This window comes from Alligator sinensis, unplaced genomic scaffold, assembly GCF_000455745.1.
Source record: "Alligator sinensis unplaced genomic scaffold, ASM45574v1 scaffold636_1, whole genome shotgun sequence".
Taxonomy (NCBI): Eukaryota; Metazoa; Chordata; order Crocodylia; family Alligatoridae; genus Alligator; species Alligator sinensis.
In genome coordinates, this window is record NW_005843430.1 from 90,482 (window position 1) to 117,012 (window position 26,531).

Sequence of the window (26,531 nt, forward strand, 5' to 3'; positions counted from 1 at the left end):
GTTAGCCTTCGTTGCCTGAGTTAACTGAAAACAATTAAAAACATTTGCTATTGGAAGGATAAGATTACCTACTAGTTTTCTTTTTCACTACTACTCTTTGTCCCAGGTACAAAGTGAAAGCAGCTGAAATCTATTTCATTTTTTCTAGGATCAAAGGAAAGTAGGGCTGGAAGGGACCTCATGAGGTCATCTAGTCCAGCTCCCTGCCCAAGGCAGAATTCTCTCTCACTAAACCATACCAGCCAAGTGTCTGCCCAAACTGCTTTTGAAAATTTCCCAGCTTGGAGATTCTACAACTACTCAAGATAGCCTGTTCCAATGCTTCACCACCCTCATAGTCAGAAAGTTTCTCCTAATCTCCAATGTAAATTTCCTCTGCTGTAGCTTGAATCTGTTGTTCATAGTCCTCTCCCTTATGGCCAGAGAAAAGCCCATCTTCATCCTCTCTATAAAATGCCCTGCAGGTATTTGAAGACTATTATCAAATTCCTCCCCAGTCTCCCCAGACTCAATAATGCTTTATAGGCCTCTGAAATACAACATTAGTGGTTACCATCTATACTTTTCCCAGAGCCTGATAAAGGACCTTTGAGCCCGAAAGCTTGCAGAAAAAGATTATTTTTTTGTGATTTCTCAGTTGGTCTAATAAAAGGTATTATTTTGGAACCAAGAGTTCTAGATTTTTGTATTCCTTTTTGTTTCAGACCGACACAGCTACCAAGTACATCCCTGACACATTATAGGCCTCTGACAACTTCCGTCATCTTCTGCATTCCCAGGGAGCTTCAGCTTTGGTGAAGCTTTCAACTGCTGCATTCTTCCACTGACATTCATTATTTCCTTCAAGATGAAACTGGATGCTTATCTTGCTGGGATCCTATGACCCCAGCTGACTTCCTGCCCTTTGGGCGGGGGGCTGGACTCGATGATCTTCCGAGGTCCCTTCCAGCCCTGATGTCTATGAAATCTAAGATGTGTTACGTCTACCTCCTGTTCTGCTGCTTCTTCTGTTAGGGGAAGTCCCGGCTCCCCTGCAAAGGCCTCTGCTATAAAACCTTTCCCCAGGACCCTCGTGGACCTCGCAGTTTTGCACTTTCTTCTCTGTGTCCCAAGTGGTCTCCCACTGGGATCTTCTCCTACCCCTGAATTCTCCTCCGAGGCTTTCCCCCTAGTGGGACTAGGGTAGGACTGTGGAGTACCTCCATTTTTCCTCGCCTCTTCTAAACTAAATGTCTGAGCTATAACTGCCAGGAGCTCTGGCCAGTCACATCCTAGTATCATGGGGTAGGGTAAGTGCTCCATCACTCCGACCTTCATGCGGCGTACTTTCCTACCCACTTGCACGGTGACCCACACCCGGTCCGTGCTTTGTGCCTCTCTGCATAAGCATTGAATGGGGATTTGGTCTGCCGTTTCTCTGTCTCCTCTTGGTAAAATGTTTCTCCGCACTATCGTGTAGGATGAACTGGAATCCAACATTGCCTGGACTTCCTGTCCCTCAATCCTAACGTCTGTAGTCAGTACCGGTCATTCCTCTCTTGGTTCAGAGTAAACCCTTGCATCGTACCTACACATGCCCATGGGGGAAACTGGTTCTCTTGGCCTGTCCTTCACCACCTTCTCTATCACTGCCTGTAGTCTTTCTGCTGGTTGCAACCCCAGTTGTTGTTCTTTTAAATCCACAATGGGGTTCTGTCCTGACATTCCCGTCTTCTTCTTGGACCCAAGGGTTCTTTCTATCATTTGAGTCAACCATCGTCTCAAGGTACCCATGACCGTGTGGAGATTCCCAGCCAATGCACCAATGTGAATCAATTCGAAGCCATCTTCCAGGTCATCCGTGCCTTACGTGGGGTGCCCTTGGAGTCCTCTTGGACCTCTGCTGTCCTGCTCTAATCTTGCCTGCCACGTCTTGATGGAATTAGTATGCGAGCAGGAGACTGCCGATTATATTGGGTATGTTGGGGTCTCTCCTATAAGGTTCTGACCCATTTTTTCTCTAGCTAGACCTCTCCATCCAAACCCACCAAACAGGGTTAGACTCCGAGGCTCTAGCTCTTCCTTCCAGTGCCTGGAGACTCTTGGCCTCTTTTCTGGCTTCCTTCTGAGGTATGACACCCCCCAGCCCAAAGGCACATGCGCTGGCCCCACAGTCAAAGGGGTCACAAGTTCAAAACCCAGGCGTGACTCCACCCATCCAAACAACAGAAAAAACACACACCTCCACCCCCCCAGGTGCTCCAGGCCTCCCTGGCCCTTTTTAAGGTCGTCCCAAAAGCTGCGCCCTCACTGGCGCTGGGGATCCCACTCAGGAGTGGGTCCCTACAATCAGGCCTCCTCCAACCCCTAATAGCCTCACCCAAACCACTGGTATTAAATGACAACACAAACGCAAGCCCCTTGGCTATAACATAAAAACTTAAGCCACCCAGCTAACCCTGCTCAAGCCTACCGGGGGTACGCCATCCCGCAGCAGTGTAAGACACTGCTCCTGCATTCAGGCTGCTCCTCCCTTCCATGAGAGAGCTCCTTCCTCCTCAGCTGCTGGCAGGGAACTGCCCCCTTGGCCTCAGCTCTGGTGTTTAAATGGGAGCCAGGCCCTCCCCTTTCGGTCAGCTGACCACTAGCAGGTGGGGGACACTGGTTCCCTCTGGTCGTCCTGGCAACTGGCACCTGAGCGGCTATTCCGGCTCTCCCAGTAGCAGGCACCTTAGTGCCCTGCTACAGAGCATTCTAGAACAAGTAATTGAATGTGTTACAGCACATGTATAGGCGCCCTTTGTTTCTTTATTAGAAAGGAGATGGGAGTTCTGGAAGGTTTAAGTTAAGGAAGAGATACCTTGGGTAAAGAAATTCTGAAAACCTCATGAATCTATAATTACATAGCCAATATTTCATTTTCCAAGAGGAGCACTATAGATGCTTTTGGAAGGAAGCTATTGCAATAAGTGCTGCAGAATTTATTAAAGCCTTCCTGAAAATTATTTCGTTATCACCAATTAAATCTCAAGTGACATAACGGTATAGTTTTTACGTGCATTGGATGGTTCTGTAAGATTATTGCTCAGTAAGAATTGGTTCTAGACTAATTTTGCGTATAATTAAAAGCAAAACTAAATGAAATTAAAAAAAATATTAATATTTTGCTAAAGGAGAAAGGTAACATCTGTATATGCAACACTATATATATGACACACTTGTATGAACTTTTTAAAAGCTTACCAAACTATGCAAATAAAGGCTAAAAAAAAGAGAAAGATTTCTAAAACAAAAAAAAATACAAAAATCTTGCAATTTTGACTTGGCTAGTCAGCAGGTAGAAAGCAAAAATGTCATTTCTAAAAATTGTTTAATTAACTAAGTGAAGATAAAAGTCCAGAAATGTTACAGTGAAAATAGAACTGTCAAAACCAAGTCAAACCAAAACAACAGAAACAAACAAAAATGCTCAGTATGCCTATTTCAGTTTGGGGTCATTTTTTCCCCATAGTCAGTATAGTGTGAAACTTAAATAGGCATTCTGCTTTTTATTTTTTTTTTTTTTTTGCTTTGGCTTGGTTTGGCCTTTTTTTACACAACTATGACACCAGATGTCTTAACAGAAAAGATACCAAACATTATAAAACAATGTTTCTTTTCCTAGAAAAGCGGGGAACATTTCATTAGAAAGTAGTCTCTAAAAGAGAAAAAATGAACATTAGGAGTTATCCCACAAATTATGATGGGATTGGCAATTACTGGGCACAGTTCTGAAAAGTTTCATGTGTTCTCTGCACACAAGATATGTTTCACAAAAATATTCTCAGAAAAGCAAAACTTTCAACATCCAACCTGAGCTTGTGAAATGAAATTCCTTCCTTTTTTGGGTCCTTATGACAAGGCATTTAGCAGAATTTGCAGATTAGTTGGAATTTGACAGGCCATGCCATAAGTACTTTTGCTAAGGCCTCAAACTTGCAATCTGGGCTATCAACTGTGCGCCTTAGTGCTCATGCCACCCCAGCCTCCATGAAATGAACAAAACTAATATAATAATGCACTACCCAGTTTAATCATAGTCTTGCATAATCTTGCAAAAGATTCATATTCAAAAGAAGCATGCGTTAGAACCTGATTATAGTATTCATGCGTAACAAAGCCTGATGCAGCTTCATCAACAGCTTTAAAGCCATGTAGGGTTTTAAGGAGTTGTATCACAGTTGGAATTGGCCACGGCTGTGAAGCTGCTAGTAAGAATCGTCGCCAGTCAATAAGCTCCGAGTTCAGTGTTAACATAGATGCCAGTTTTTGTAACTATAAAAATAAAAACATAAATAGTTTGGAATACATTATTGTGCACAGAATTTCCTACATAATTAAAGTATCTATATTGTCAGTACTATTTTATGCTATTATTCAGAAGGAATTTTCTTTAATCTGACAGAAGTTGCTTCTTGTCATATTGTGACAGTTTTAGACACTCTTCGTTTGTGCCTTGTTATTGTTGCTGCCACTGGGCATGTTTACATGAGATTTAGGAGACTAATTAGCTACACAGCAGGCACGTCTACACAAGACACTAACGGCACAGTAGACTAATTCTACTGTGCATTAGTGTGGCATGAAAAAGCCGTACTAATGTGTTAATGCACAGTAAAATTAGTCTACTGCACATTAGCATCACCTAAAAAGTGTGTGCCAGCGCTAGTGTGCAGTAGCACCAATTATGGCACATGTAGTTAGTACTTATTACAGGTACTAAACTAAATGCACCATAATTACAGCACATTAATGCATGTGTAGACATGCCCAATAAACATCCCGTGTCTGCACACGTGGCTCTATTAGGCTGCAAAGACTAATTAACTCTCTAGCAAGGTAGTACTTATAAATACAAGTACTGCCCTGCTGTGGAATTTTTTTACTCCTCAGCACTGCACATGTAGATGCTGACATGGCTGGCTGGGGCACAAGGTGATACACTGAGGGTGCTGCCTACTGGTTAGCCCCACAATGGAGCACCCTTAGGCCCTAGCCAACCCCTTCACAGCATGTTGAGCTGGGTCAGAGCAGCTGCAGGCTAGCAGGCTGACCCCCTGGGTCCTCTGCCAGCTGGGACAGCTTCACCCTGACTCAAAGTGATGCGGTCCCAGGACCATGTGTAAACACAGTGCTCTGGGATATGCACCAGAGTTTATTACTGTGCGTTAATAGCATGTGTAGATGTGCCCACAGAGAAGTAAAATGTCCTTTCATACCATGTGCGGTCAGGTTAAGGTTCCCTGGCCCTTGTGTCCCCATAGGGAAGGAAGCTTTATGAACTTAGTACTGCCCCATCACAGACATTGGGTGCATCTACATGATATGCTTACTGTGCAGTAGCCTAATAACACTGTGCAGTAGCATGTTGGTCAAAAACCATGTCAATATGCTACTGCATAGTGTTATTAGGCCACTGCACGATAAGCATACACGATAGCTGGTGCTACTGCACAGTAACTCTAGTTACTGCACATTTAGTTAGTACCTCATTAAGCAAATACTAAATGCGCAGTAACTACTGCACATTAATGAACATGTGGACGTGCCCATGGGTGGCAGGGAGTGGAGAGGAGGGACGGGTGGAGCTTTGGTTCTGTTCAGAACAGCCAGGCCACATCTACACGTTACACTTAAGATGTGATTAACAAGTTAAAAGTTTGTCTGCAGCATATAAACCCCAATTATAAAGTCTTTCTGAGAACCACTTGACTGGAAGTTGAGCGAGCCTTTTTTAGAAGAACAGAAATTTGCTAAATCTGGTAATCCTCATTATCCCATAGTTTAAATAGTGACTTTGGGTGCATGTTTTGTTAATTAGGAATAACACGGGGAATTTAATATTCAAATCAAACAGTCCCAATATTCAAATCTGGTATTTGGAAAAAACTAGATTATGGGTCTATGCGTTGGTCCCTCAAGCTAAGGCACTCACATACTACTGTATGTGCTTAAACATGGACAAATAAATAAATAAATAAATAGAGTGCTGAAATATGGATTTAATTCTTGACATGGCTGCTTCCACAAAGTAATAGAATGGAAAGAATAGCAGCAAATAACTGGCAATGCCCTTTAATAGTTATTCTCTTGGCTTTTTCATGGTAAGAATAAGGATGCATTTACTACATGTAAAACAGAACTGAGTCCATGCATCACACTAAAAAAATGTTCAAGTTATAAGAATTTAAAGAAATGAAAATAGCACAGAAACTTACATCTGGAACTGTTAGGCGCAACCATACATCAGGAAGGTTGTTTGTTCCAAGGTTCAAAGTAATCAAGTCAAGAAAAATGTCAAGAAATGTTTTACTTGGTATTAAACCTGGGGAAAAATAAAAATGAACATTCCACTAAAATAAGAATATTCATATCAAAATACATGTTTCTAGCATTCATATCCTATTCCAATAAGGTAACTTAATGGTACTATTAATACATTTTATACATAATTATATATAATCATATACTATGTATACAATTTCCATCATATATACCCATTTAATATCCAAAGGTCAGCTCTAAAAATGAACCTAGATGAAACCAATCCACAGAAGCACCTAACCACTTAGGCACCAATTTTTACCAATAAAGTTATTTAGGCTCCTAAAGTTTTCCTCCTACACATACTCAGTGGGTACGTCTACATGTGCATTTACACCAGCTTAAGTTTACTGCGCAGTAAGTTACTGTGCAGTAAGTGGGAATAGGCCAGTGTCTACACATGCAGGCATTAAAGTGCGCTCAAGTTAGTTGCAAGTCAGTTCGTATATGCAGTGTTACTGCACAGTAAGGTGTCTACACATGCGTTACTGCGCAGTAAGTAATCCAGCATAAATTGGATACCTGCAAGACGCAGCTATCAAATTTATGCTCAAGTCACTGTAAATCACCATAATTACTGCGCAGTATGGGCACGCATATGTAGATGTGCACCTGTGCTGTGCAGTAATTTTGGTTACTGCGCAGTAAATGTGCATGTGTAGATGCGCCCAGTGATACATCCATCTTGGCATCTAGCTTACGTCTAGGCCATTTTGGGATTTGCAAATTAGGTGACCTTGAACCCACAACGGCTGAGGGCCTGATCATGTACACCTAGACTACATGGACAACCCTGAGATCAGTGCAAAACTGCACTCATGGCCTAGTCATTAGGAGTGTCTATACATGTGCTGGGGGGGGTGCACTTTAATGCCCACAATGTCATATGCATTCAGTGTCCTATCCTTCAAAATGGAACATTTTGAAGGATTGAGACGCTAAACAGATGTGACACAGAAGCTGCTGGAGTATGTTAATTAACATGCTCCAGCAGACTTGATTAATTGAATCTGTTCTGATGCATGCTAATTAGCACACATTGGAGAAGACATCTGGCATGTGTATAGGTGCCCAAGAGCACTTCCCTAGGAAGCAGGATGGCCATGTTCAATGTCCTTCTCAGCCCAAAGTGGTTCAAACCTACATTTTCCATCTCCCAAGAGAGTGCCCAAAATACCAGTCTATAGGTAAGGTTCTTCAAACCTCCTGTTGAACCTGAGCCACTATGCAAAAAAGGACACTATGTATAATACATAGGGCCAGAAAGAAAGCAAGTGAGGGGGAACATTCTGTAGCCCAGTGATAAGGAGCTCTCCTGGGAGAAGGGAGATAAGGATTCTGGTCCCTTCTGCCAACACCTTTTATGCATTTTATCTAATTACTCTTTAATATAAATAGCATAATCAGTTCCTGGAGCTGGGTGTGGATCTGGGCCCAACTGATAAAACTTCAGAATTGTATGATAAATTGCAATTAATTTACATGTGGCCTCCTTTTCTTCACTATGTTCACTTATCTACCTCATCCTATTCTACACTGACAGATAATAAGTAAAAAGCCCTTTCACTAAAGTCCACCACCACTACATACAAACCCATTCTATGTACATGAATCTTATCATAGATATCAAATGTTGCTTTCTTTTTAACTTTGAAAACTCTAGATACTGTAGTGTAGGTTGGTTATATACAATTCCAGATATCTACAATATTTTCTCAAGTTATGGGGGAGTGTGGTCACGCTTAAAGATAGGCTACACATACAGGCAAACCTAGACAGGCTAGCAAGTTGGGCGGATCAGAACCTGATGAAGTTCAACGTCGAGAAATGTGAAGTGCTCCACCTCGGGATGAACAACCCCCAACACACCTACAGGCTTGGTGGCACCAAACTAACTAGCACCATGAGAAAAAGGGACCTGGAGGTAATAATAGACCACAGTATGAATACGAGCTGGCAGTACGATGCTGTAGCCAGTAGGGCAAAGAATACTCTGGCATGCATCAATCGATGCATCTCTAGCAAAACCAAGGAGGTGATTCTTCTACTCTACTCTGCACTGGTGAGACCGCAAGGACATGGACAAACTTGAGAGAGTCCAAAGAAGAGCCACCCATATGATCAGAGTCTTAAAAGGCAAGCCATACAAGGAAAGGCTGAAGGATCTGGGACTTTGAGACTGGATGTGTCAGACTCTGAGATTGGATGTCAACATAAGGAACTCAAGAATTCAAATACCATAACAGAGTCCCAGTGGGCAGAGGAACAGAAGAAAAATATGTGTAGGATAATGGCCTAAAAAGGGGGTCCAATATCACTTCTGGATGAAATCTGAGTTAGATAATCTCAGAAAAAAACTCTCTAAAATCAGCACTTGGTGTACCATTTGCTAACTCACACAGAATCCTAATAAATTCCTAATTTACTAAATTAAAGTTTAATGCACCAAAAAAAGACGTGATGAAAACTGTAGGCTATAGAAATCACATGATCTTGCTTTGAGCAGGGCGTCGGGCTAGATGACCTGCTAAGGTCCATTCCAGTCCTACTTTACTATGATTCACAAGACACTGTGGAGTAGAATATTTAGCTCAGCAGTAAATGTCTAGTGTCTACATGTGAGGCCCTATTAGGCTGCAGGAAACTAATTAACTGAGCAGCAGCGTAGTACTTGTAAATACAAGTACCATCCTGCTGTGGAGTTTTTTAATCAGTCAGTCTTCATTTCTCTAATTTCATTTCAGGTTGTTGATCATTCTTTTAACTTTTACATGCTTTAGATTGTTTTATGAATTTTAAAAAATATTGTCACAGCATTATACTAACTTTGCTTTATGCAGTTTTTCCTTTTAGTGTGTAATCTCTTCCACTCTTGACATTAGCCTTCCTTTTTTTCTAAATCATTCACCTCCCCCAGATGCCTACCGGACAGAGCTTTGCCATGTAAAACGTACACGGCCCAAATTAGCTCTATGGTCTCTGAAACCCAACTGCTTCTTGCCTATCTGCAAAAGCTTCCCAGGATGCAGATGCCCCCATCCTTACCTTTTATGTAATACTATTTTGTGAACGGTACTGGAAGTGATTGCATGAAAAGGGAATTCAAGGGAACTTGAGTTGGAGATAACTGATATCTGAGCTGGGGTGAAAAGAAAACTAGATAATACAATATTAATCACTATTAACAGCACTATTATTGCCAGGTGGGTGTGAATGCATGAGATTTCTGTTTTTCTTTATTTACTTTTGAAATATTACTTGCATAGAGTTATTTTATAACCACACTGAGACAGTGGAAGTGAATGCATGGATACAGAGATGGCTTTGGCTTCTAAGACCCCAAGATGGTAATCTTTCAAATAGAAATGAGGGGAAAAGACAGGGCCTATCTGACAAAGAACAGGAAGGAAGAATATCCTTCAAAATTAACTTGCAGCCTAGGTTGAAGGCAGCTGGAGACAAAAGCCCAGAAGTGAGCAAAAAACAAAAACAACCCTCCCCGCCCCCCACCAACCAACCAACCGACCAACCAACCATAACAACTTAGTCACAAGGCTAACGTCTGAGGGGAAAATCAGAAATTGCATTTAAGCATTAGGAAAGGCAAGAGGGAGAATAATGGGGCAACCTGATGAGCAGTAGTGATGTCTGTGTACAACTGCTAGGACTACAAACGACAGAATTACAAGTCTTAGTACAACACCAAAACTATGCTGTCACAGGCACTTTGTGAGACAAATAGGACTGGAATGTTAACACAGAAGGTTCTAGCTTGTTTAGGAGGGATGAGAAAGCGAAAAAAGGTGCAAATATTGCAATGCATATCAAGAAAGCATGTACTTGCTTTGAAATCAGGAAGATATAAAAGGCAGGTCTGTTGAATGTCGCTGAATAAAGAAAAAGAAGAAAAGAACACAGGCAATGTCTGCTACGGATCAATTGTTTGCTGCCTTATCAGAACAAAGAGGTGGGGAGGACAGCTCTTTAGAGTAACTATCTGAAGCATCTAAAGGACAGGATTCTGGCCATAATGGGGACCTGTATTGTCTGTCCAACAGACATGTGGATAAAATCAGACGTAGATAGTCCAACAATTTCTTGAAATGTAATTGAACATCTTTTAGAAAGTGGAAGAACTGAATAGAGTGGCTATTTTATGGTTAGTTTTAATGAGGAACTGACTGAAAAATGTGAAGGTGGAAGGTAGCTTGTGTGATAGTCATAATGAAATTATAGAGTTCACAATTCTAAGAAAAGGAAGAAGTAAGAACAATTGAATAAGGATAATTGACGTAAGAAAAGCATAAAGCAAACTCAGGAAACTGACAGACTAAGGTTCTTGAGAAGATAATCTAGAGCAAGGGTGGGCAATTATTTTGGTTGGCTCAAAAACACTTAATGAGTTTTGGTGAGCTAGCGAGGGCTGCATACATAAAATCATAAAAACAAACAAATAATAGATAAAAATCATATACTAAAAATCAAACATCTACTATAAAGTATTTTAATTTTATATAAAAAATATTTTTGTCCTGATCTACGTTGAGTAGTCTATATAGAGGAGATTGAATAATAGCTCAAAATAAAGTATACTCAAATAAAATATACTCTTGTATATTGTGCATGTGGAGTGGTGGGAGGTTGGGTGTGTGTGGGGGGGCGCTGCCTGTGCACTAGATCCAAGAAGCTAGCTGGGGTGGGCAGGGTTGGGGGGGGGAGGCTGAGAGAGGGAGCAGGAGGCATGTGCAGCAGATCTCACCTGGGCAGTGCAGTTATGGTCTGCCCTGCCACATGGCCCAAGGCTGCCTCCATGGCACTCATGCCTGGGGCAGCCCGGGCCACACTCCCACCTGTAGACCCCCTGCAGCTGCTAACAGCACTTCCCTGGCCCTGGCTAGTGTACACAGCTTCCTGGTAGGGTGCCGTCACTGGTGGTGCAGCCACCAGGGTACTGCTCAGCTCCCCCCACCTCCAGTGGCTCCACTTCCTCTTCCTTCTGCCCCCTGCTGTGCCACTTGGGGCAGCAGGCACCACATGCCAAGGCAGGGAGGAGGAAACTACAGTTGGGTGGCTCCTGCCTCAGTGCACAGGGCTCCAGCTCCAGCTTGCCTAGGTGGGCACCCAAATGGGTGGAACACAGCCAGGAGCTGCAGCTCGGCATGCTGGGACAGTAGCTGCTGGGCTGCAACTTCCCCCTTGCCTGGCTGGCCATGTAGTGCCTGCCAGAGGTAGGAAGAGAAGTTGCTGGAAGCAGGGGGAGTTGAGCAGTACCCAGGCAGCTGCAGCAGCAGTAGTAGTGGCAACAGCCCTGCCAGAAAGCTGTTTATGCTGGCTGGAGACAGGGTCAGGGCCATCGGTGGGTGTGTGGCAGGTGCAGTGGGGTAGGAAAGAGCAGCACAGGCTGCCCTACGTGGAAGGGGGCAGAGCTCAGCCCCATGCAGAGTACTAGGCAGCTACGAGCTGGACACAATTAACTGATGGGTCAGATCTCGCCTGCGGGCCATATTTTGCCCACCCCTGCTTTAGAGGAAGAGCCAGGAAAGCTAGCAATCACTGAAAGAGACTATATTAAGTGTGCAATACAAGCAATACCCATGTGATGCAAAGATAGGAAGTATAATGAGAATGCTTTGGTTACATCAGAAACTCTTTAATTACCTGAATATAGTAATCAATAATAGTAGCAGTAGTAATAAATGGCTCAATATCCAGTTGGCAGCCAGTATCAAGTGAAGTGCCCCAGAGATTGGTTCTGGGGCCGGTTTAATTCAATATCTTCATCAATGACTTAGATGATGGGATGGAATGTACCCTCAGCAAGTTTGCAGATGATACCAAGCTAGGGGGAGCAGTAGATGTGTTGGAAGGGTAGGGACAGGATTCAGAGACATGTTGACAGATTGGAGGATTGGGCCAAAAGAAATCTCATGAGGTTCAATAAGGAGAAGTGCAGTGTCCTGCACTTAGGACAAACAATCCCATGCACTGGTACACGCTGGGGACTCACTGACTAAGCAGCAGCTCTGCAAAAAAGGACCTGGGGGCTACAATGGAGAATAAGCTGAATATGAGCCAACAGTGTGCCCTTGTTGTGAAGAATGCTAACGACATACTGGGCCACATTAGTAGGAACATTGCTAGCAGATGGAGGAAAGAGATTATTCCTTTCTATTCAGCACAGGTGAGGTCACATCTGGAGTACTATGTCCCGTTTTGGGCCCTCCACTACAGAAATGATGGGGACAAATTGGAGAGAGTCCAGTGGAGGACAACAAAAATGGTTAGGGAGTTAGGACACGACAACATAGTGGGGTGGAACTGTGGCCAGCTCATCCCAGGGAAAGGGGGATGAGGAGGGGAAGTGGCTCCCTGCCACTGCATGCTCCCTCAGGGGAGGCATGGGGGCATGTGCCCCCTGGATTTGTGTGTGGGGCAAGGGTGGGCTGCCTGCTGCAGCCTTGGGACCAGGAGCTGTGCTGACCTCTTCCCAGTGGGGGAGCTGGGCTGGGGCTGCACCCGGGGTGGGTGGGGGCAGAGCAGGCTGCAGTGATGCTGGGAGGAGTGTACATAGGGTGGGCTATGGTGAATTTTGGGGTGGCTGTAGCCCACTCTGTAGCTCCTCTCCCAGAGCCACTACCTGCCCCACCCTGAGTGGAGGTGAGCAGGGGAAGAGGCCAGCACAGCCCCTGGCCCTGAGCCCACAGCAGGCAGCCCACCATCACCCCGTGCAAAAATCCTGGGGGCACATGCTTTCCATGCCTCCCGCAGGGTTGTGTATAATGGTGGGGTGCCATGTCCCCTCCCCACCCCCTCACACCCTTGTGGATGAGCTGCCCGTGACCCCAGCCTGCTTCTGGGGGTGCATTCATCACCCTGGCTGGGCAGTGCCTGCCCATCCCAGCCCTAGACCTACTCCCTCCCTCACCTTGGGGGCCTTGATCTGCTCCCCCATGCCCCTTCTCTCCCCCATACCCCTTCCCCCCCACAGGCTTACTGGCTGGATGCTGCTCCAAGCTGCCAGGCTGCATATTGGCTATTGGATCGTTATGGATTGGATTGGTATTGGATCGGTATTAACCAATATGGCTGGTTAATAATCAGCCATCAGTATCAGCTAAAAAATCTTTATAGGTGCACCCCTAATATTAAGTTAAACTTTCTTATTGTCAGCATGATAAAACAATGGAAAAGGCTACCTAAAGATGTTATAAGATCTGCACTGGAGGTTAGCCGAACATCTCTTGGAAATGGTCTTAGTATATTTGATTCTGGTATACTACTAGGAGTTGGACTCGATGACCTTTGGGCCAAGTCATCAAAAACATGACACTTTTATTGGTATAAGTGATTTGAAACTGGTCTAAACCTATAACAAAACAGAAGTTTGGCAGAACTGGCAGAACCTGGTCTAAGATAGGCAGCTTGCATACCCACCCAACCAAAGGGTAAATGTGTGTTCTGTTTGCTACCAATCTAAACTACACTGCTTATGGAAAACCATGTAACTTAGATAAATTCCATCTTGGGCTTTTTGAGTGTCTATACCTAGCCTTTGAAGTTCCTTTTAGCCAAATATTCTATGCTTCTATGATTTCAGAATATGTTTCATGCTGGGATGGTACTTTGACGCTTTGCAAGAATCATCCTAAAGCCAAGTACCAAGTGCTGTCAACTGACAGTATTTGAAAATCATAACTCAGACATAAATCATGAAATGCCTTTAAAATAATGAGTTTTAAAAACTGTAAATTTTTGGCTTGTTTTTATTTGCTGAAACTTTTTCACAACCCTGGTGGCTTGAAAGTTCCTTTAAAAATATTTCTGAAAATCTCAACTTCAGGAGCTATAGCTTTAAGAAAAACATGAAATATCATGAGACTTGTGATAAAATCAGGAGAATAGGCAACACTGTATACCTAACAATGTACCCAGTACAACACATACCAGGTTGTTTTTTGCTGCTTTAGAAGATTAGCATACTTCAACATTTTAGCTATAAGAAAATGCACAAGTCTTAAAAAAGACATACCTTTACAGATGTGCTCTATTTTATGGTTTACAACACTAATCTCTTGTTCTGATGTTACCAGATTATGTGCACAAGGCACAACGCAGCAGCACAAAGAGGTACTCAAGCTAGCTCTAAGTGAATTAGTTTGGTACTAGGAACAAGATAGTTATATTTAGGCTAATTAGCCACACTGAGAAATAGGGAATATTAGCTGGTATGGAATGCCACATTAACACAGTTATATTACTTCCAATAATATAAGCTAGCTTGTATAGAGCTAGTTTGGGGATTCTATCCAGCATTGCACTGTGCCAAATAAATATACATGGAATGAGTAAGCAGCCAGTCATACATTTGTGTATGTGTATATTCAATGCTTATGTGACTATGTCCATTTATTTTACTCCACTATCAAATCTTGTAACTGTTTAGATCTAGAAACAGTTTGTGTATATAATAGGGCTGTGCAAAGCTTCGGGTGATGATTCGATTCAGAGGAGATTCGGCCCGATTCGGTGGTCGAATCTCCAAATCCAAATCGAATCAGGAGACCAATTAAAAGGTCTGAATTGACTCAAAGGTCTCCAAATCAATTCGCAAAAGATTCAGAGAGCTTCAGCAATATGGAAGTCCCCACTCGTTGCAGCAGGGAGCGGGACCCGAACTCCATGCTGGTAAGTAGGGGGTGGGGGAGGGGGGCTAGAGGATGGGGGAGGGGACCATAGAGGGACCTCTGCCAGCCCCCACCATGGCTGCCCTGCCTGGCCCCAGCTCCTGCCTCTTTAAAAAAAAGACCCCATTCACTGACTGCTGCTAAGTGAGGGGGCAATTGCCACTGCCCCCTCAACTGCTCTTCCAGCCCCCCACCACATGGCTGCCCTGCCCACCCCAGCTCCCGGGCCTTTAAAAAAAAAAAAAAAGAAAAAAGTCCCCACTCACCAGCTGCTGCAGTGGCCTCGTGGCGACTGGGGGATCATGGTAGAGCCCCCCCATGCAGCACAAGGCAGTGGGGGGCCGAGGGTATCACATCCCCGCCTGGCAGGAGCTGGAGAGTGTGAGCTTTCTGTTTTTTTTTAAAGGGCCAGGAGCTGGGGCGGGCAGGTCAGCCGTGGGGGGTGCTGGGAAAGCGGGCAGGGTCGGGGGGCTCATAACAGAGCCCCCCATGTGGTGTGGGGCAGTGGGGGGCAGCAGGGATGCCCCCCTCCCATGCCTGGAAGCAGCCAGTGAGTGTGGGCTTTTTTTTTTTTTTAAGAGCAGAGCGCTGGGAGAGTGGGCAGGGCAGCCATTGAGAGCAGGTGGGAGATGGGGCCGATTTGGGGATTTGGCCAATTCAGCAGTGGCCAAATCTCTGAATTAGATTTAGCTGAATCGATTCGGGACAGTGATTCAAATCACCGAATCGAATCACTGTCCCCTGAATCCGCCAAATCTGAATCCAAAGTGAATACTAGCCGCTTCGCACAGGCCTAGTATGTAATATATATCCAAGATACCTTCTGCAGCTATGTGCATTATTGCTTTATACCCACAGTACACAATGATCTCCTTCATTTAGAAGTTAGTTACTTTAGGAGTGGCAAATTTGTTTCATTTTAAGTCCTGTCTGGGTCTTAGGCCTCGTGAAAGTTTTGATACACAGAAATATCAGAAGTAATCTCACTCTGTTTTTCTTGTCATACAAATTTGATTGCATTATTTGAGAGTAGAGACTACATTCCTTGGCAGGTCCTCCTCTTGGTAGTGCCTCCTGGCCAGAAAGAAACTAAGAGACATCTAACTGCCCCAAGAACTACCAATAGCATGAACCCCTCTAAACCACTATGTTGTTGCATGATCTTGGTGTTCTAGATCAGACACATATGCACACATGGGAAATGCTTTTGGCGGTCCAGCAATAAACATAAAATGGCATGTGATATATAATGAATAGCCACAGCAAAAATTGCATTAATTAAATACTACAAAGTTAATGCATGCTATAAAAATGGCTGCAAACTGAAATTGGGACTTTTGTGCAATTCTAATCACTTCCATAATGACTATCCAAATCAGAGTCCGAAGAGCAATCTGATATTTCATTAGTTATCATATGGCTAGGCTGTAGTCTTCTATTCCTCTGACAAGCAGTATTCCACAGGTGAATAGCCTTCTCTGGGTCAAACTTTCTGATGTCTGGAGAATTCATTTGAATTACCATGAGATCAGTTACACTGTCAGACATTAGTTTAGAGTGCTGTTGCATTGTGGTAAGCTTCATTTGACTGAAGCCTCGTTCTGCTTCAGCTGAACTTGCAGGCAGTGTTAGGATCAGATCTATTAGTGTCAGGATGTTAGGATACTTATGCGAGTATTCTAAGTTCACTGAATCCCATGTCAAGCTCCGGATATTTTGAAATCTAAAAGAGAATAAAAATAAACAAAAAGTTGGTCACAGCTATAGAATTTCCATAGTCTTTCAAAACACATACTTTAGGCATTTCTAGTTCAATAAACACACATAATTTCAGTATTCTTATTACCTATCATATAGCTCTAATTTCAGCATGCTCCATTCAGTCTCAACCTCATCAACTTTTACATTGGCATTTTCTAGTACTGCTTCAAAATGTTTAGTTAGGACAGACACCTCCCTTTCACCAAAGTCTGTAACAGAGATAAAAGAAAACAGCTGCATAACTTATAGCAATATATATTACAAATGTGCATTTACTCAAATAGACAGTATATAGCTTTCTGTACCTTGTTCGATTTTGTCTGGCCATAGCTTAAAACTTCCAATGATGGTTGCTCTCAAAATATCTTGGCTGGCATCACAAAAACAGTCATGTAGTCTCTTCATCATATTGCTTAGTACTTTCATTCGTAATGGTAAAATATTTCCATTCCCTAAAAGCTGGTGACCATGAAAATGTGTAAGAGTCTCCACTAGGCGCTCCTTTGGACCGGATCTGAAAGATATAAAGACACAGAACACTATATACTAACCTTTTTTCTATAATTTAATGTAAATTGTCTGATGCAGTTTTCAGATATGCCTCACCTTGTTTGATACATATGAAGTGTTTGTAATGTTGACTGCATGGTTGCAAATATATCTGCAATGGAAGAGTTACAATCCTGTGTAACACGGGATAGAATATTGAGGACATTAATGACATCCAGTAAGAAATGAGAAAACTTGACAATCTCCATTTTGAGAAGGAGCTTTAGAAAACCTTTGACTTTCTGGTGGTTTGTGGCACTTGGATCTCCTCGAATCTGAAACTCAATAGGAAAGATAATTCATGTAAAAAAGTCTGGAAAATGAAGATCCATTAACTTCTTTTCCCACTGCATTACATCCAATTTTTGAAGAACTTACCTTACTCAGATGTAGGACAATTGCTGCATAACCCTTCAGGAGGATTTGAAGAGCTGTCTGTAGGCGAGGTAGCCATCGGGACCCACCAATTTTAGAGGGAAGAGCTAGGTGTAACTTAAAGGCTTCATATGCGGATTTGAGATTGCTCTTATTTAGAGGTGAGTTATGATAAAAGTAATATATATTTTGCAAGAGATCAGTTAAAACAGTATACAGCTGAATGCTTTCCAATGCTCCTTTGTAAGCCAATTCAAGGTGATGAGCAAAACAATGTACGGACTGTACACAAGGCTGAACTTCCTGCAGAAGTTTAGCTACTGCATTATTTTCTCCTACCATGACATCAGTACCATCACTTCCAAACCCAACTAATTTTCTGGACCAGTCTTGACTTGACAGATTGATCTGAAGATTAATCTGCAATATTTTCTCAATCACATTTTTTACAGTCAAAGCATTAGACTTATCAATTGGCTGAACTCCAACAATCTGGCAGTGGACTCTTCCTTCATTGGCAAAACGTACATATACAACTGCTGTTTCTTTAATTGAATTGTCTGTGACTCCATCACTAATGAGGGAGAAGAACTTACTTTTTTCTAGTTTCTCTTTTAAGGCCCTTCGTTCCACTTCAGCAATAAAATGTGTAAACATTTTTGCATACTTGTAATTTCTAAATACAGAACCAATGTCCACACCTTTCATATCATCTAGCTTGCACATCCAATCAAGGTCTGTGAAGGGACGTCCAGATTTGGCAATAGCATGACATGTTCTAAAAATGTTTTCAATTCTTCCTAATGTTATTTTGCTCATGTTCTTTAACATCTCCTCAGCAGGAGCAGTATCTGGAGTAGCACTGCTGGCAGCCTCCATGCAATTAGCCCAGGCATGAGCTTCACTGCCGTGATGTGCATTTATAAATTCAAGCTGAAAGTCATCAGTTCCAGAACAAAAATTATGTACAGTTTCCCCTAAATTCACACTATGTTTGCGACACAGAGCACAGAACATTATCCCTCTTTCTTCATCATATTTTAGCCAGGGGTATTTTGTTAACCATATTTTTGGAAACTGTCGATTCCTCTTTGTTTGAAGATATTCCAAACCTTGTTCCTCTTCTCCTCCATCACCACCTTTTTTCTTGTTAGCAGAGATATTCTTGCTTTTAAATTGCTTCAGTACTTTTATAGCTATAATTTAAAAAGAAACAACTATATATAAAATTAGTTTTATTGATATATTTTCTAACTTTTTTTTCTTTTTTTCTTACACCTTTATTTTATTCATTTGGTAACTAGATTATAACTTGGTCTATATAGCTGTACAAGGAAATAAGGAAGAATCAGAGTTCCCTTAACACCTTTTTGAAAGTTGAACCCATACAAATAAGTAGGTGTTGAATGACCTCTTAGTTCTAACATAAAGCATGTAATTAGGGAACAAATAGCTTCAGCAAAGGTCCGGAAAATGTCTGTTAATATTTGCTGCTGGTAAAAAGTAGGAGCAAATCATGATTCTCATGAAGCAAACAAAGGAGATGAAGGAGTGAGACTTAGAGGGCATGTCTACATGTGTGCCAGACTGTGCAGTTGTTACTGCGCAGTCATTTAGTACTTGCTACAAGCTGTGCAGTAGCGCTGGCATCACGGTTCATGCCTGCTGAATCCATGTCACCATAGCAACAAGTTACGGCAACATAGTATCTCATGTAGATGTGCCCAGAGTGTACCTCAGAGGCAAATTATTCATGAGAGCTATTGCTGAAGTCATGATACTTGCACAACATCCGTTATTCACTGGGGTGCTTATAAACACAAGCTAACTCATAACATTTCCTTTTCAAGAAGTGTCTTCTTCTCTGGATGTGTATGCATACAATTACCTGTCTAAACTGACTATATCTTGAAGATGTATGTTACAACAGATCACTAGTCTGGGACCTATGGTCTTGCATGTGGACATGGTAGGAACCTCTCAAGCTCAGAGTTTAAAACCACTAGTGTCCACAGAAGACATTTGGAATGCAAAGTTTTAGGGAGTTGGCTTCCAGTTCCTATTTAGTGAGAAATTAAATATTTTTAAACATTTTATTAAATATAACAACAGGTAAATCTCAAGGAACACAAGAGGAAGGCAGAAGACTGATGGACTATCACAGCACATATTATCTGAGGTCAGGAATTTTTCTCTAATGCAAAAACATATTTTTGGTAGACTGCCCACACCTATGGTTTAAAATAGTCCAGGAATGTCTGTAAAGTGATAATAAAACCACTTAGTAAACAAACAAACATGCATACATACATACACACACACATACATATATACAAACATACATATATACATATATTCATAAGCTATAAATAATAAAAGATGAGACAAGAGATGAGAAACATGGGAAATAGATTAATTACCTTTAAAACAAAATAATTAAAAAAATAGACAATGCTATTTAAAGAAAATAAGGAGGCACTGATTGAGATGTGGACCACCTAGTGCAGAAAAGATTCTGTAACACAGATATAGTAAGGGCTAAAAATGGTCCTGCATATACTGGTGCAACTTTGCTGATGCCAGTAGGATTATGGCTGCTTGAAACAAAAACCTATAATAGTGATTCTCATCCAGGATGCTACAGTACCCTGTGGACAAGGCCTGGTCAAAGAAAGGGGAGCTATCAATGCCTGTTGGAAGGAGCATTTTGTAGACTTTCTCAATTGAGACTCTGTTGTTGACGAGTGTTCTCAATTCCATACCACAACATCCAGTCAGAGATGATCTCAGAATCCTTCCAACCCCTGAAGAGGTGCGGAAAGCTATCAAGCAGACGAAAAATGACAAGGCATTTGGAGCTGATGGAATCTCCATGGAAATCTTCAAGCATGGGAGAGAGGAGCTCACATCACAGCTTGATACCCTCATTCCCAGATGACCTCAGGGACACTGACTGTGACAAACTCCAAGAAAGCAGACAAGCCCAACTGTGGAAACTACAGAGGGATCGCCTTGCTGTCCACCCCAGGAAAGATCATTGTGAGAAAATCTCCTTCCACTTGCTGAAGAGCTCCTCTCAGAATCTCAGTGTGGGTTTAGGGCATTAAGAGGTACAACCATGATCTTCACTGCTTGCCAACTGCAGGAAAAATGCCAGGAACAACATAAACCTCTCTATATGGTCTTCTTTGACCTCATGAAAGCCTTAGGCTGTCAACTGAGAAGTGCTATTGGTACAGATGGTATGGATACCCACTGAAATTTGTGGGTAGATGGTATCAGTATTGGTACAGATGGTATGGATGCTCACTGTTCTTTGCCTGCTCCATGATGGTATGAGATCAGTGGTTCTCAGTAATGGTTCTATCACAGATATCTTTGAGATTAAGACAAGAGTTAAGCAAGGCTCCACCACTCTTCTCAATATTCCTTACTATGATGCTATGTCTGACCATCAACAAGCTTCCAGCTGGAGTGAAGCTAAACTACTGAACACATGGTAAACAGTTTAATCTCAGCTGACCCCGAGCCAAAACCAAGTCTATCCCAACCTCAATCATCGAGCTCCAGTACATTGATGATACCGTAGTGTGTGCTCACTTGGAAGCAGATCTTCAGGCAATTGTTGATGCCTTTACCAAGGCATAGAAGAAAATGGGACTGATGTTTAACATTCAGAAGAATTCAGATTTACAGTGGGACTCTGGAGAACATTGAGAATTTCCCATGCCTCAGAAGCCATCTCTCACAGAAGGCTGACATCAAAGAAATCTAACATCACCTCAGATATGTAAGTGCAGCCTTTGGATGCCTGAGGAAATGGATGTTCAAAGATTGCAACATCAGATTCAAAACTTGGCTGTGGCGGAGTACCTTTGAGGGTGCTCGCCACTTGGGGGGCTCGCACAGGCTCCAGTGGGAGCCTGCTTTGGAGGAGAAACAGGGGAAACCCCCTAGGTACCATTTAAAGGGGGAAGGTGTGTGGCAGGGCACTGTTGGTGCCTGCCACTTTAAGACCAAAGCTAAGCAGCCAGCGGGTGCTTTATGAGGGCAGCCATTTTGGATCTCTGGCTGCCTATATAAAGAGCTCAGTTCCCTGCTGGCTGGGCAGGTAGCAACATTGCCTGGCTGTGAGGCATCATGGATCATCCTAGAAGTAAGGGAGCAGCTGTATGGGATGGTTAGGAGGCTCCTGGTCCTGGGCATGACCTAAAACTGCACCTTGCCGGAAATGGGTGGCCTGGTGGGGCTCTCAGTGGTGTGGGAACCCCCAGGAAATGCCAGGCCAGTTATCACCCTGGTTGAAGGCAGGTAGGGGTGCCTTAACCTGAGCCCTCACCTTTGGGTGGATTTGCATAACACTGGAGGCAGTTGGGGCCAGGCATGGCTACGGCCACCTGAGCCCTGTGGGGTGAGAGACCCCAAAGAGGGAGAGTTGGGGCCAGGTATGGTTGTAGCCACCTGAGCCCCATGAGATGCAAGACCCTGAGGAAGGAAAGTGGGGGCCAGGCACAGCTGCAGCCACCTGAGCTCTGTGGGGGTGCAAGACCCTGAGAGGAAAAGCTGGGGCCAGGCACAGTGGCGGCCACCTGAGCCTGCTGGGGAGGAAAGCCCCATGGCCCCAAGTGAAGGGGGTGGTGTGGAGCCCGGAGTGAAGGGGGCAGAGATGAGTAGCCTTGAGTGGAGGGGGCAGTGTGGAGCCCTGAGTGGAGGGGAGTAGGCTTAGGTAGGTCTTCGGACTCCAGAGGCTGAGGGCTGAATAAAGGGGGGCTCAGCCCAAGAGAGAGATAGGCGAGTCCTGACCCCGGTAAGTCCTCCATTGCTGGGAGGCTGAGTGTGGGTCAAAGGTAAGATCTTAAGTAGCACCACAATCTGCTGCTCCAGGGGGCAGTGAGAGTCTCCTGTGAGACCCTGGAGCACCAGTCGTGGTGTGAGGCACCCTAGCTCCCACATCCAGGAAGGTGGACCTGAGAGAGAGTGTGGGGCTAGTGAGAGAGGCCGGAGGTAGAGTACCCCCTTGACTGGTCAGTGCTGGGGCCAGGACCAGGAAGGTCAAAAGGGCCAGGGGCCCACCGTGAGGGATGCCCCAGAGCCAAGGGCCTGGGGTCCCACCTGGCTTTGGAGGTGAGGCCAGGGCCCGTGTGGCTGAAGGTCCCGGGGGGACCATGCCTGAGAGGGGAGATAGCTACAGGGAGCTCGGCAGCCTGAATGATGGCAGAGGAGGACGCCCGAGTGGGGGGGTAAAAGGAGGGTCCTGATAGGAGGATTCTGGAGCCCAGTGTGGGGCTGGTGTGACTAACAGCTGGATGCCATTTGCGAGACATGAGCTGTGGTGTAGGAGATAGTGCCGCCTAACATCAGGGCGAGAAATGGGCAGCCTCCCGCTTAATTAACATCCTAATTAATAAGAACAACGCATGGCAGGAAAGTCAGGTCGGAGATGTGCCCAAAAGCAAGTGGGGAACCTAGCACTGTGGCTAGGTGGGGAGCCCCACTTTGCCACACAAACTTGTAGTTTATCAAGCAGTCATGATCCCTACCTTACTCTATGAAGATGAGACATAGACAACATGCAGGAGACACCTAAAGTTGTTGGAAAAGTACCATCAACACTGCATGTGGAAGCTCTTTCAAATCCAGTGGGTAGAAGTATGCACCAACATTAGCATCCTCTCACAAGCAAACACTGTGGGCATTGAGGCAAAGATTATCCAATATCAACTTTGCTGGGCCGGCCATGTCATCCAGATGTCCAACTCCAGACTCCCAAAGCAAGTTTTATTCTTCAACTCAGTCAAGGCATACATTTAAGATCAGGGCACAGAAAGTGCTTCAAGGATATCATCAAGGCCAACTTGAAAAAATGCAACATTCGCATCAACTTGTAGGAGACTACCTCCCAGGAATACCCCAAATGGAGGACGAATCTGCTGCAAACATCTCAGTACTTTGAAACCTCACGACAACAGGAGACAGAAAAGTGGGAATGGCATAAACAGCATGTTGCAGACCAAACCAAGAATCTAGGGCCACCCACCCCACATGGATACATATACCCGAGTTGCAATGGAACCTGTTGATCCTAGGTCAGTCTCATCAGTCATCTTCAGACCCACAGATAAGGCAATCATGGAAGACCATCATCCTGAACTGCAAGCGAATGCTGCTGCTGCTGCTAACAGTGATTCTTAGCCAGGATGCCACAGCACTGGCTAAAGGTGCTGCAAGGTGCCACAAAATCTTAGCACTGTTAGATGTGCAAATGTAATTCACAAGATAAACCCAGAGATATCAAATAGGAATTCACAGTGTTAAAACACTTTGAAATGTAAAGAATTGCTTTATTCTTTTTCTGTAGTGAAAAAAATGAGTAAAAACTAAAAGCTGACATTTTCTGAGGCATTCCTTCAATCTAAAATAGGTTAGTGATCCTTAACCATCATTCAATTCCCTTCTAGAGCAGAAAATGTAACAGTTCTTTGTAAAAGTGTACAAAGAAGGGTCTGTTGCAGTCATATCTGTACACAATATAAATTGCTTACAGAATGAAGATAGCTTAAGCTGTGGGGAAAAACGCTCATAGCTTTGCTGATTCTATTACCAAGGAGAAATATAAGAAATGTAAATACCTTCTTAACAGGGTTTAAACAGAGCCAGACACAGGGAAGAAGCGAGAGCAACTGCCTATAGCCCTGTTATTTCTATAAGCCTTGGTTCCTGTACCCACTCTGAATACAAAGAGGCAAGAACACTGAAAGTTAGCAACACATTTCTGTTTGCTTTGATGCTATTTCAACTTGTATATCTAACAATACAGTAGGGTCTGCTATTTAGAACAGAATACTGCCTAAATGGCTGTCTGAAAAAAAAAAATCCATAGGAGTTGTGGCATAGGTCAGCTCTGTAAGGTCAAAGGCCATTATGTACAAAGTAATTCTACTATGGCAGCTAGCCTTTATTTTCTTTCCCTGCAAAAGGATCTGGAAAGCAACCATGTGGCATTTTCACAAGGGCATTCTATTGTCCCAAGTCACAATGAAGGAACACTTCACCTAGCCAGTTTCAGTTCTAGCTGTTACAGTGCATGTAGTGTATGTCAGCGCTGAGAGACAGCTAGCAGCATGAAAGTAATCATACACATCCTACTTGCCTTAGCATCTGCTAGAACAGGATCAGGTTATTGCTGAAAACGGTCAAGAGACTAGAAGAGGAAATGGCTGCTACAAACCTATTCAGAATGGAATGTGCTTTAAGAACTAATCAATTTTAAGTTACTCAGAGTAAGGGTGGCTTCATACAATAAGTTGCACTGACAAATATCAGACTAGTTGTAGAGTAAGTTGTACGCAAATGAGTGAGTGGCAGAATCAAGTCCTAAAACAAAACTGGTAACTTATTCATTCCAAAAAATGGGGAAAGGAGAAATCCTATAGATCAGAATCTTTACATTTATCTTTACATGTGAAAATATATGAAGCTCTTGAGAGTCATTATCTTATTCTTCAGCAAGGCACCTTCTGCCCCAAACTGGCAGAAACTGCAGTGCCCATGGAAAAGCTTGCACTAGTAGGTCACACATTCTTATCAGCTCATTACAAGCCACTGAAAACACCATCACAATTAGGTAATGGTAAATATTATCACATCCTTCCTCAGTCTGTTCTTCATACTAAATCATCTCAGTTCTTCCAACATTTTCTCATAAACTGTATTTCCTGGCCCTCTAACCATTTTGTGCTCTCTGACAAATTCGGGCCAATGTTTCCACATCTTTCTTGAAGTGTGGTACCTAAAACACTTCCTTTGACTTACAAGTGACATACTTATTAATACAACCCTATTAATTCTATTAATACAAAAGTTGATGGTTTGAGGGGTTGGTGTTTTTTGTTTGCTTGTTTTTTGCAACAATACTGTTGCAGTACACTGCTGCCTCATACTCAGCTACAGGTCACCATTATCCCAGGCCTTTTTCTGTGGTACTGATGCCAAGCCATTTGAAGCCATGTACATTTGATTGTTTCATGTTAAGTGAAGTACTTTGCACTTGCCCTTACTGAACTTTGTTCAATTAATTTTGGGCCATTTTTCCTATTTTTAAGGTCATTTTTTTAATCCTAATCTTATAATTCAAATAATCTGCGGCTACACCAATCTTGTTGTCACCTGAAAATTTGCTCAGTACCATCCTCCAAATCATTCAGGAAGATAGTAAACTGTATCAGACAGGTTAGGACAGAAACCTAGCCAAGCCCACAGTATCTCCTCCCAGGTAGACAGTAAGCCATTGATGACTACTTTGATCACAATGATCCAATCAGTTATGTATCCATTTTACAGTAGTTTCATTTATACTGTATTTCCTTAGCTTACTAACGAGAATATCATAAAAAACAGTGTCAGAAACTTCGCTAAAACAAAGGTATTTTACATTCACTGCTCTCCCCGTATCCACTTTGTCATAGGAGGAAACCAGGTTGATCAAGCATGGCTTGCGCTTGACAAATCCATGTTGGCTATTCCTGGCTGCCTCATTATCCTCTAGGTGCTTAGAAATCGATTCCACGATGACACGCTCCATAATATATCCAGGTATTGATGTTAGACTAACCGTGTTGTAAAGAACTTCCGTCTTCCTTTTTTTAAAATATGTGCACTGTATTTGCTCTTTTTCGATCACATTACGTTCTGAAACCTCTACAAGTTCTCAGAGATAACATGCGATGGCTCTGTAATTACCTTGGCCACTTCCTTGAATACTCTAGGATGCATCTCATCTGGCCCTGCTGACTTTAAACATCCAGTCTCTCTCATCTGTTC

At 43.2% G+C, this 26,531-nt stretch overlaps 1 protein-coding gene across 1 annotated transcript in view; it reads right to left on the bottom strand.

Annotated features, from left to right (window-relative positions):
• Positions 1 to 15,755: 15,755 nt before the first annotated feature.
• The window catches only part of LOC102384496 (zinc finger protein 862-like), a gene marked incomplete at its 5' end in the record, with an annotated part of 39,378 nt that continues 28,602 nt past the window's right edge, over positions 15,756 to 26,531 (bottom strand). The window contains 5 exons of the mRNA XM_025195209.1: positions 15,756 to 16,749; positions 16,873 to 16,996; positions 17,093 to 17,301; positions 17,394 to 17,611; positions 17,715 to 18,907. Coding sequence (XP_025050994.1) covers positions 16,374 to 16,749; positions 16,873 to 16,996; positions 17,093 to 17,301; positions 17,394 to 17,611; positions 17,715 to 18,907 — 2,120 coding nt within the window. The remainder of the gene's footprint in view (positions 16,750 to 16,872; positions 16,997 to 17,092; positions 17,302 to 17,393; positions 17,612 to 17,714; positions 18,908 to 26,531) is intronic.